At 35.5% G+C, this 12,481-nt stretch overlaps 1 protein-coding gene across 2 annotated transcripts in view; it reads left to right on the top strand.

Moving 5' to 3' along the window:
* Nucleotides 1-12,481, top strand: part of LOC145497922 (phosphopentomutase-like) — a 102,204-nt gene that overhangs the window by 33,399 nt on the left and 56,324 nt on the right. For both annotated transcript variants that reach the window (XR_014050746.1, XM_081477799.1), the window contains exons 7-8: nucleotides 7,931-7,954; nucleotides 11,408-11,571. Coding sequence is in view for 1 of the 2 variants with exons in the window: in XM_081477799.1 (XP_081333925.1) it covers nucleotides 7,931-7,954; nucleotides 11,408-11,571 (188 nt within the window). In the remaining variant the exon portion in view is untranslated. The remainder of the gene's footprint in view (nucleotides 1-7,930; nucleotides 7,955-11,407; nucleotides 11,572-12,481) is intronic.

Genomic DNA, 12,481 nt, shown 5'->3' with positions numbered 1-12,481 from the left:
ACATTTAGCAATGCTTTAAGGAGGTATGTATGACTTCTGGTGCAAAAGTAGAGTTTGGCCCTGTTAGACGAAATCGCCCGTCGTCAGCAACAAACAACTGCATTGACAGAGCTCAACTTCAGCTGTGTTATTTCGCTCCTCTGCCTGAGCTTTGTAGTCAGAAATCTAACTTGCTGAGTTGTGTGGCTCAGAAAGTGGCCATGATTTGTTTTCAGAAATTTAACTCACCGAGTGGTGTAGTTTGAAAATTGGCCATAATTTATGGTCAGAAATCTAACTTGCCAAGTTGTGTAGCTTGGAAAGCAGCTATCATTTGTGGTCAGAAATTTAACTCACCAAGTGGTGTTGTTCCAAAACTGGCTGAGGATATTTTGCCGTTTGGACTACTGGTTGATCTCTAATAATCTACATGATTTAACTACATCAACAGATATAATTCCAGCTATCAAGAGAGACCATTCGGCAATCTCTTTAGAATTAAATAATAATGACAATCAAATCAAGGGTCCTGGACTTTGGAAAATGAACTGTGCTCTCTTGGAAGATGACCAATATCTCAACAATATTATATCAAAAATACCTGTCTGGCTAGCTGAAGGCTACAAGGATCTGTCGGACAATCGAAACATCTGGGATTGGTTGAAATACAATATTAGAGCTCATGCAATTTAGCACTCAAAACATAGGGCAAAGGAAAGGAATGAAAAAGAAAACCATCTACAAGAAAAATATGCTAAAGCAAAGATGGAATTCGAAAGAGACCCCAACAACCTCAATGTAGATATTCTCAATTCGGCTAAAAAAAGTTTAGAATTATTTTATGAAGAAGACGTAAAAGTAAAAGGTATTATTATTCGTGCAAGAGCCCGCTGGCACGAGCATGCTGAGAAAAGTACAAAATATTTTCTTAATTTAGAAAAAAAAATCACGTCAAAAAATATATGCAAAAATTGAAGATCAGTGGTTTGATTACTACAGACCCCTTTGATATATTGTCCAAACAACAACGCTTTTATCAAGGACTGTACACGAGCATAAATAAGAACGTGGATGCAACAGCGAAAATTGAAAACTCCCTAAGGGATTTAAATATTCCTAAACTTTCCGTGGAACAAGTATAAAAAGTGTTTATCTTGCCTCACAGAGTGAGCTTTGAACCTTGCGTGAGAGCCTTCCAATACAAGGTCCTAAATTCCATATTATTCACTAATACCAAGCTATTTAAGAAAGGATTTATCACAGAAGATAAATGCTCCTTTTGCAAGTCTGAATCAGAAACCTTGAGCCATCTTCATTTTGATTGCATAAAAACAGAAAGTTTTTGGAGAGATTTTGAATCTTATTTTTGCTCTCTTTCAAAAGAATTTGTGCACCTTACCATGAAAGATGTTATTGTAGGTATTATAATTTTAAAATGCCCTTTACTTAATTACTTATTATTGATAGCTAAAATATATTTATGGGATTGCAGAAGAACTCAAATATTACCTAATATAACTGGCTTCAAATTGAAGGTTAAAAATAAGTTTGAAACAGAAAAATATGTGTGTATGAAGAATGATACTTTAGATAAATTTAATAAAAAGTGGCTAATAAATAAGTAAGTAGTTCAGCTAATTGAAATTTACTAGTGTAAGCAACTGTACTAGTACTGTAAATAATGTGAGTAGCCGTATTGTACTGTGAGTAACGTAAGTGACTGTGATGTGAACTATATATGAAATAATTCATATTTGAACTGCGGTTGCAGATGAAAGTGAAGAATGATCATCACAGTAGATTTTCCAATTTAAGCAATTGGAAAGAAGCCTGAAAAAATCAGGGCTTCAACGGGGAGCCCTGACTTTTTCAGGCTTCTTCTTTCCAATTGCTTAAATTGGAAAATTTATCGCGATGATCATTCTTCACTTTCATAAGTGACTGTATTTGTAATTTGTAAAGCTAGCGAATAAAAAAAAAAGGTTTATATCCATGACCCAGCTATCAGTAGCTTCGATAAGTGCCTTAAGCATGGAATGAAACCAGATTGATGGTACAAGAGAAAGTCATCCTTAGTCAAATAATGATATAACTGATCGTAGATTATCCGTTCAAAGACTTTGGCCACGACTGGAATTACTGATATTGATCGATAACTTGTCGGATCAGAGTGCATCCCAGAATGTTTATACAATGGAGTGACTCTGGCAGATTTCCACACATCAGGAAAGATACCTGTCATAAGGGATTGATTAAACATATGAGTTATAGATTCCACCAGTGAATCAAGACATTCCCTTAGAAGTTTCACTGAAATATTATCTAATCCAGTTGCCTTTGACTTACAAAGCTTTGATAGTAGTACAAAAACATGCTTTGGTGTTGTTTTTTCGAAAACAAAATTTTTATCGGTTTCAGTAAGAAATTCTTCGAACGATTTATCAACTTCTGTCATGTCTCTACTAAGGTTTGGCCTAATTTCTTTGAAAAAGGAGTTTAACATCTCTGATCTCCAGAATTTGCCCCATTATGTTCATTTCATTAATAGCAGTTTTATTGGACTTTTCTGAGGTCAGTTCATTGATTGTTTTCCATGTTTTCCTTTGATCCCCACAACAATTGTTGAAGGCGTTTTCATAATAAGCTTTTTTAGCGCTACAGTGTAGCTCAGATATATGCCAACTACGCATACGCATATTATGCGAGTGTATTTTGCGTATTCGCGTATGTTAATACGCTCACATATACGCGTATATACGCGCACATATGTGCGTATATATGTGCCGATATGTCTCTTTGTTATGCATTCCCATAAGTTTCTTTATGTGAAGCATTGTTGGTCAAACAAAGGACATTATATTTCTGGAAATGAAAAAAGGCTTCAAAGCGAAATTTGCATGTTGTTAAAATGTCCTGCGAATCAATGAAAGCTATCATATTTCAAGTTTTCGATCACTTCGCAAATTCACCGCCAAACTACCGTTTATTAACACTTGCTTGATCTTAAGCTACCAAAAATGGGAAGAAAATTGAAACAGTCGCTTGAACTTCCTATTTTAACACGTGAACGTAATGTTTTTGCAAGTAAAGATCTGTGTTTCGGCACGTGTCCGCAAGTCGTTTGCGAAATGTTTGTCTGAATTAAGGTGGCCGAACACAGTTTTCAAGTGCCTATGCCTAATTCACCATTACTTTTAAACTATTTATGCTTTGGCGCCCATTTTTTGCAAGAGTCAAGGTTAACCTCAGAAGGGTTTATTCTCGCATTCTGGCTAAGGTGTGTGCTGTTGCCATGGCAATGGGGCTGGTTAAAAACAAGGCTTAAAAAATGGTTTTTGTTTATTTAAAAAAAATCCAGTCGTTAGATTTTTTTCATCATTTGCCCACTACGAATTGACTTTAAATCCCTTCTGTCAACACTGTTCTAATAAAATTTTGACATAGACGATTTTCGTAATTCGCCGTAAATCGTTTTCAATGCATGTTCTGAATTATTTAAAATTCTCTATGTCAAAATTCAGATTTTTTGTGATAGATCATTCACATGGTTTCTGAACTATTTTTTTGCCAAATTTCTTGAAATTCTAACAACTGGATCGTTAGAAATCGGCAAGTTTCTGCAAAAGCAATCGGTCTCAATTTTTTGAGCAACTGCGCATGCGCTACATTTAACTGGGTTCTTTCGGTAACAAAGAAAAAGCTAAAAATTGCTGGGTTCTTTGCATCGTTACCTTTTCTAATATATCTTTGTAATAAAAGACTAAAGCCATCAATACACTGCGTTCAAATATAGAGAAAAATAGCACAGATACTGCAGGTGTTGAGTAAATAAAGTGATCACTCTATTGAGGGCATGTTTGTTTTTTGCAGTCCTTGTGCGCGCGCTGAATTGCATCAGCAAAAGCACGCGCAAAAACTGTGTTCGGCCACCTCGAGCGTTCTGAAGATCCTAGGCAAAAAAATGATACTTGTATCTCCGGCTATATTTGACACAGATCATTCATTCAAATGGTAAAATAATCTTTCCTTGACGAAAAAATTGTTTATCAAAGTTTCTTTGGTGCGCCGCTCACATTTAGTTATTTTTTCTTCAAGGAAAAGTTCTGTGTTTCAGCACACGTTGGCAAGTCCCCCAATTCTCCGTTCCCCGTTTTAAAGATAGGCGTTTGGGAAGTGTTTATTCTGTGTTTATTCTGAACCGTTCTGCAGATCTTCGTTGAAAAAATGATATCTCCAGTTTTATTTGACACAAATCATTCATTCAAACGGTAAAATGCTCTTTCTTTAGCCAAATAATTGTTCATCAAAGTTTCTATGGTGTGCTGCTCACATTTAGTTATTTTTTTCTTCAAGGAAAAGTTCTGTGTTTAGGCATGCGTCGGCAAGTCGCTTGCAACATGTTTATTGTTTGAAGCGTTCTGAAGACCTTGTCGCAAAAATTATATCTCCGGTTATATTTGACACAAATCATTCTTTCAAATGATAAAATGCTCTTTCTTTAGCCAAATAATTGTTTATCAAAGTTTCCCTGGCACGTTGCTGACATTTAGTTATTTTTTCTTCGAGGAAAAGTTCTGTGTTTCGGTATGCGTTGGCAAGTCGCTTGCGAGAATGTTTATTGTTTGAAGCGTTCCAAAGACTTTGTCGAGAAAATGATATCTCCGGTTATATCTGACACAAACCGTTTATTCAAATGGTAAAATACTCTTTCCCCGACGAAATGGTGTGTCATTGCATTGCTATGTTAACTCCAATCTCAATAAAATACACCGCACCCAAAACCTTGGTCTATCCCTAGCAGGAGTGTGGATATCAATCCCCTGTATTATGTATTAGTGTGTTATATTTAAAGTTGGAAGGTGTCACTATTGAAAAATCCAATTGAGTTACCTTAACCATTCGAGATTGGTTCCAAATAAATGGATCCTTTGTCTTTCTTTTAAGGCGGTCTCTGAAATTCATCCACTTTTTTAGAATAGTGATTATCCATGGTGATTTAGAATCTTGTGTCCATTTGGTCTTCATTAGTGTGTGCTTTTCACATACATTTAGGAATAATTCTTTCCACCATCTCCACATATCATTATGATCATACAATTGAAGGCTTTCGTGCAAAAAGGGCATACATACCATTTTGGGTTGATTTTTATTTTTTGCAGGATCGAGCTAATTTTGGCAGACTGAATTGTTTTGACATGAAACGCATCATTGCATAATTGTTTTTGTTGATTTGCCTTTCGTTTTCGAGAAATAACGTGTGCAAAAAACTCAGTTTTGCAAGGGTGTCTTTTGGAGATCTCTTGTTGAGCGAAAAACAAAAGAAACCTTTGTTTTGCTAAATGATGAAGTCACTGAAGCGTGGTATTTGCCGGTAGTTTTATTATGTATGTAATTATGCAATTCTCTTACTGTTACTTCGTTAGCACAAGCGGATAAGGTGCTGAACGGGCCACATCCAAGTTTGTTTTGTTGTGACACCAGTTCGATACGAGGTTGGTCGATTTTTTTCCAGTCTATTTCTCTACTTCTTTCAAAAATCAAAACATCTATTTTAAAAAATCGTGCTGTCGAAGCTGCTGAACATAACCATTTAAGTTCGTGCTGCATCAAAATCCATCTTCAAAGGATTCGCTCCAAAAGATGCCACTTGGAAAACTGAGTTTTTTTGTATACATTATTTCTCGAAAACGAAGAGCAAATCAACAAAAACAATTACAAAACGATGCTTTTCATGTCAAAACAAGTCAGTCTGCCAAAAATTAGCTCGATCCTACAAAAAATAAAAATCAACCCAAAATTGTACATAAGCCCTTTTCGTACGAAAGCCTTCAATTGCTTTATGTCATCCCAAGGTTGGGCTAAAATATCCCCATAAAAATTTGCACTATTAAAATGTTTAAACTGTCTATATGTTATCAAGTTAACTCCTCTGGAGAAAGTGTGAATTGAGATTTTTCAATATGCTTAAACTAAACTATGGTCACTTATGGCGAGATGAGACACCCCTGGACAATACACATTCTCTGGCCGATTTGTGAAAATCAAATCAATTAAAATACTTGTAGTAGGTTAATTAGGGTAGTTGTTCCAATCCATAAATATCTGTTATGTTTAGGAGAGCTTTCACATTAACATCGTCTTTGGATTGCACGTCACAATTCAAATCCCTCATGAGAAAATGTTCTATGTTTTCAGAATCTAATTTGCCTAAACAATGTGTTGATGTGCGAGAAAAATTCATGGGGTGAATGTGGAGGTCTGTACCATGAAGTAATAACAAAGGGTTTTGAGTTATGTTTATGAATTTCAATTGATATCATTTACAGGAGCTGACTGTCCAAATCTGTGTGGACAGAATAGTTTATGTTTGAATGAATGTAAAAACATATGCTGCCACTAAACCTGCCAGTTGTTGACGTGTCACGGCGGATTATATCGTAACCCTGGACTTTTACCTCCTGATTGCAAATGCTTTCATTTAGCCTGGTCTCATTTATGGCTAGAACGTCGATGTTTTGATCATTAATTTTAGAAAAACGCAAAGTTCATCTATATGTTTCAAAAGACAAATAATATTCAAACTAGCTATTTTAAATCCTCGACACTTTGGCATTAGAGTATTTGACCTCATCCGGGCACTCGGGTTGGTAGTGAGATTAGGTGTCGCTACACTTGTCAAGTAAGAATCATATGAACTATATTATTTTCAAAATTACTCGCTAAAATAGCAATACCAAACAAGTATAAACAAGGACTAGAAAACCTAACGTAATATTTTTGGAATAAAATCTTGGTAAACCATAACACAGCAAGAACAGTAATCTAGCTCAACAAGTACAGAACAAGATAGCTTAGTCATTATTTTCCTAGTTAAAATCCACATAATCAAGAATTGCACAAGTTGTAAAACTTTATTTGGCCTTTTTATTCAAATGCAATGAGACGTAAATCTTTATCATGTACATTACAAAAGGCAGTTAAAAACACAAAGAATTCATAAGAGTGTTTGCATAGGAGCTAGGAGGCTGACCAGAGGAAGAAAATTATGTAATGAACGTAACACATTTATTTACCTCAAACACATCAGTAGATGCTCACAACAATGCCCTATATATCCTCTCTAAAAAAATAAGGCTTAGATCAAAGCTGTTGACATTATAGTTGGGGATATTTCTGATGATCTCAGAAAACATATAAAAAATAACTTCCCAGATGATCCAACAAGCCTAAGCACACATTGTACAAAAAATCCTATAACTAATTTCATTCACCTCTTCAATTCACAAGTTTGTTCACAGAGCACTTTGATTAAAATATCATGTTTCTAGACTGGAGGTAAAAGAATTTATACATAAGGACAGTACCAGTTAATAATATTATGTACCAGTATGCAACTTAAGATGTGCAGATGTCCTTTGTTTTTATTGGATGTCGCAGCCCAGCATTTCTGATTTTTATCATGTGCCCAGGTCATGCAAAGGGCCTATGATACCTCCGAAAAAAGTACAATAATTTATACATGTAACAGGTACATGTATGGCATGTGCTTTTAGTTGTAGGTTGGTAATACATGTATGTATTTTTGTCCTCAAAATATGTGGCAAATATATGCTTGATACATGAGGATAAGATGCGCTCAAGATGATTGTGTGCACTTTTATTGAAATTGCAGACTTAAGATATTAAGTCTGCAAGACTTAAGTTAAGCAGTTGCAAAGAGAAAGCTGGAAAAAATCTAGATTTGAATGGCATTTGAACCCATGACCTGTGACCCTTGATTCTAGGGTTAAAAATTAAAAGCTATTTGTGAGATTCCTTATAGTGAAATATATTCAACTCAGCTTCACTTTGTTTACATTTTGATCATGAAAGGAGCAGGATAATTTTTAGTATCAATGGAAATTGTACTTTGATTTTGTTTAGTTACATGAATTTTGTTTTCCTTTTTCAGGTTTACTTCGACAATGGAGCTCAGGTATGGCATCACTCCCTTACAATTACTGACAACAATTAAAAATCAATTACAACTCAGGAGCACATCATTTGATAATCATGTTATTATTCTCAAGCAGTTTAAGGCCTGGGTCAGGAATGTAAAGTAGAATTATGGTTGGGCAGCTATATCTTTTGTTATATTTGTTTTCCCAAGCTGAACATTTCCTTGATTATAAAACTCGACATCCTGCCTTGCCTTAACATATTATTTTGACCAAGTGACATGTGATGTGATCATTTTGTTAAAATTTGGTAAATCGGCAAATTGGTGGCTAATTTTCATTCTGTTGATCAATAAATGAGCGTTTGCAATGCAAATTTAAATTATCTACCTTACTACGTTTGGAATGACCTCCCTTGATTTTGTTTATAGAAGATATAAATGTCCAAAAGTTGAATTTTGTTGAAGAAAAGGACCTTTCACCCTAAGAAATTTTTCTGTGAAAAGAGGGACGGTCATACCAAACGTCAGAGGATGGAAATAATTGACCTGCATTTAGAACACGTTTTTGCAGGATGTTATTACTAAAAACCCCCACCAAATCCTCAAATAATAACCATTTTCCACTAAACATCACATGACATGTCACATGACCTGTCCGAAGCACCAATTCTACTTTAAAATGTCGAGGACGTCAAAACTTATCTGTGTGCTAAATCTGGTTTCATTGCCATTTATACCTTCAGAAATATAACTAATAATATTTTCACCAGTAAAAGCCTTTGACCCAGGCCTTAGACTACTTGAGATTGTGGAACATTCTGAAACATAAGAGATCTATTTTGTTATATATTTCTATCACTTGCTATGATGGTATCAAATGCACATTAGAAAACAGTCCTAAGAAAATACAGGCACTGACTGGTTAAAAATCGTGTTTCTATAACTTGACAGAAACACGGAACTAGCACAAGCTGTTTTCTAGAAGAAATAGAAAACATGTTCTCCATGTTTCTGTCGAGTTATAGAAACACTCATGAAAGTTTGGGAGAACTCGCAAAAGCTGTTGAAACACTCGCCTGCGGCTCGTGTTCCCACAGCATTTCCCAATCTCCCAAACTTCCACTTGTGTTTCTATAACTCGATAGAAACATGGTACATGTTTTCTATTTCTTAATTGGCAGTGTTCTCCAGAAGCACCAGCGGCCAACGTTTGTTGCCGGCTACTCACGTTTCAAGCGCCGGCTACTTAAATTTTAACAGTAATAGTGTGCAAACCTGTTATTATTTCTGAAGGAAACGATAAACAATAGCTATCTTGTGTCATAGACAGATAAGAACATAAAATGTTATTTTAGTCATTCAAAGACATGTAGCATTGTTAAAAGGCTATCAATGTAGACTACAACTTTTGTTGAGATTCTGTTCCAATTCTGTCCACACATTTCGTAAATTCCTTTGTCCAAGTTTGTCTCTCAATGAGCATGTGGTGCGAATGACTTGACGTACCCAGTGAGAAAATTTTTGCGAAATCAGAAATGTCAAAGCGAAATCCGTAGAAAGCCAAAAAGATGGAAAGAGGGGAAAAATAACAAGCTTCTTCGTTTCAATTCAAAGGAACATACAGAAATCGGTAAGTTTATGCTACTGCAGGTTTTTAGTTTACATACATCACCATGTGATTGCCGACTGATCAGCTATTTGATTGTGCAATGTTAAATTTACTGGTTTGTTCAAGATAACTTCATCCCAGGGTGATTCTCAAGTCTACGACAACTCTAATACAGTAGAACCCTGGTAACTCGAACTCTGAAGGGAAGTGAAAAACTGTTCAAGTTAGCCCGGTTTTGAGTTATCGGGGTCAATTAAAATATTCAATTTTCCAGGTTTATAATTAATAGTTTATTGATTTTCAGCACTTCGAGATACAAGACAGTGCAAATTAAAGTTACTTCACGAGAAACTAATAAATTTTGTAACAACTGTAAGGATTATGCATTCTTACAACAATGCAATACTATGAATGTAACTAAGTTTATTTAATACACTCAATTTATGTTCCCTTTTGCATCGTGGTCGTTAAGTTCTCATTGCTTAGGCACAAAAAATGAATGCAGCGTCTGCTGTCATAGGGAACTCCTGAAGATTCTTTCTGCTAATGCCTCTATTTGCTGTACATGGCTTCTGATTTCCTCTGCACCCTCCTTCACCAGCAGACTGTATGAATTCAGCACATCATTGCAGATCTGACTTTGCTTGCAGTGATCTCTTCGTTGTACTAATTAAAATCAAATTGCTCCAGTCTTTGTTCTAGTGTTAGAATTCGATCACATGAGAAGAAAAGCTTATGGGATATCTCAGTGGGCATCCGTGGCGAGTTATAAGAACCAGAAATTCAAGTTATCGGGGTAAATTTTGATCAAGTGAAACAAAATTTTGTTTGAGTTAGCGGGGTTTTCGAGTCATCCAAGTTTGAGTTAACCAAGTAAAAATGACTGAAAAGTTGGGTCAAATCTAAGGGAATTGAGACTCAGTTCAAGTTAGCGGGAAAGTTCGAGTTATCCTAGTTCGAGTTACCAGGGTTCTACTGTAGTTTTAATAAGGCAACATTCTCATAAGGAGAAGGTAGATTCTCATGAGGTTGCATTTCACTGCTAGTTGCTCAAGCTCGCTAAACAGTTAACATGGCAGCTATGTTGAAAGTCAGACGGAGTCTCTTTGCATCTGTTTCTGCATATCTTGGAATGAAAATAAAAGGCGTGAAAATAGGAGGCTTTGAAAATTGGTTTTAAGAGAAAAATGTTGTATATTGCAAGTAATAACTACTGTACAATTTTTGCACGACAAACTTTTCAATAAATGTAACTGTATTTGTAGTACATACTGTCAAATTTGCATAAAAACGGCACAAAAACTGACCAAAAATGACATATCTTTTCTTGTCTCAGTTGCCCCCAAAATGTTTCAGATCACATCTCCAGCCACATAATTTCTGAAAATTTTCCTTGGGAGGGGGAGGGGCATGCCCCCTACCCCCCTAGAAGCTCAAATCCTTCGGATGCTGGATTTGTAAGTGCTGGCTACTTTAAATTTTTGGCTGACTGCGTTAAAATCTGTGGAGAACACTGCATTATGAGAAATTGGAATACCACATTATGAAACTAGGATATAGTAAGGTATTTATCTGATTCACATGATTGAATATTCTTTTTCTTTTTTGTATATATAAAAAAGTATCAATAACTAGATTGGCATGTAGTGCTTGTAAACAGGTTGTCAAAGATTTATTTTCCCTGATACTGTCTTAGTCATATTACATTCCTACAAGAAGAAGTAGACCAAGTTATAGTATTGTTAGCATAATTTCCTGTTCTTATTGCTCTGAACATCTTATTTACTGTAATGTGGCCCTTACATGAGGACTTGCTGTCTGGAATTTATATAATTGTTTGAATGGTTCTTAGATGTGGATTTTACTCTGACTTTTTGCAGATCAAGTCTCCTCGTGACAAGGGTATTTCACAGTGTATAGGGAAGAACCAAGTTCCTTGGAAAGACTCATGGGACATCTGCATTTCCAGTCCTCTGATAAAAGACCCTTATGAGGAGATATGTACATTCTATTTTGAAGACATAAAAAAGTATTCTCATTTCAGGTGATTATACTTCAAGATCCTCACCTGAATTTAACAGTGCTTTGTCTCTTTATTACCTCAAGCAACTTGTATGTGTGTACAGTACAGTACAGTTTACAGCAAAGAAATGATTCTCTTGGTCATGTCTTCACACCAATGGGCATGGAAATTACTAACTAAAGAAAAGATAACATAAATGTGAATTCCTTTTGCAACTTATGATTTGACGATTTTTTTTTTATCCAGCCAGTGCATTGTAAAATGTCACAGTTGTTTCATTGAATGAAATGGAGAAAGTATTTTTACATGCTCCTTGGCTCGTATGTTTTAAAAGTTAAACAATAACATTGGATGAGACAGTATGATATGAAGGATTATGTAGACAGCCAAAGCCAATAACTCCCTCCATAATTCTCCATATGATGCAAAAGTCTATTCTATTGCAGTCTTTAGTAATTGCAGATGAGTCTGTAGATCAGACTGCCACCATAAGATTGCTCTAAATATGGTGAACAGTGTACAAATTGGAATATTACAACAGTTTAGTGGGTTGTTTCTGCTAAGGTCTTAATCCACTATATGCTGTATTACTTCATGAGTTTAAATGAGTTGTTTTTTACTTAAAGACATTAATTATTTATTCTTGCCATGGAGGTATGTGTGCACACAACTTTTTTAACCATACCTGTTCCCTGGTTTCTTTTTTCCCTAATTCTTACTTTGCACTAGAATAAGTAACCAGCAACAAATGTATTGTGATGTGTAAGTAAAGTAGTGTCACATTTTCTGTGTTGAGGCAAAGAGATTATCTCACCTCATCTCATCTCATCTCATCCCATCCCATCCCATCACATCCCATCCCATCCCATCCCATCCCATCTCATCTCATCTTATCTCATCTCATCTTATCTTATGTATTGTACTTTCAATA

This window comes from Orbicella franksi, chromosome 9 (genome assembly GCF_964199315.1).
Source record: "Orbicella franksi chromosome 9, jaOrbFran1.1, whole genome shotgun sequence".
NCBI classification, from domain to species: Eukaryota; Metazoa; Cnidaria; class Anthozoa; order Scleractinia; family Merulinidae; genus Orbicella; species Orbicella franksi.
The sequence above is the reverse complement of the archived record's forward strand: the minus strand, read 5'-3'. Positions and strand labels throughout refer to the sequence as shown.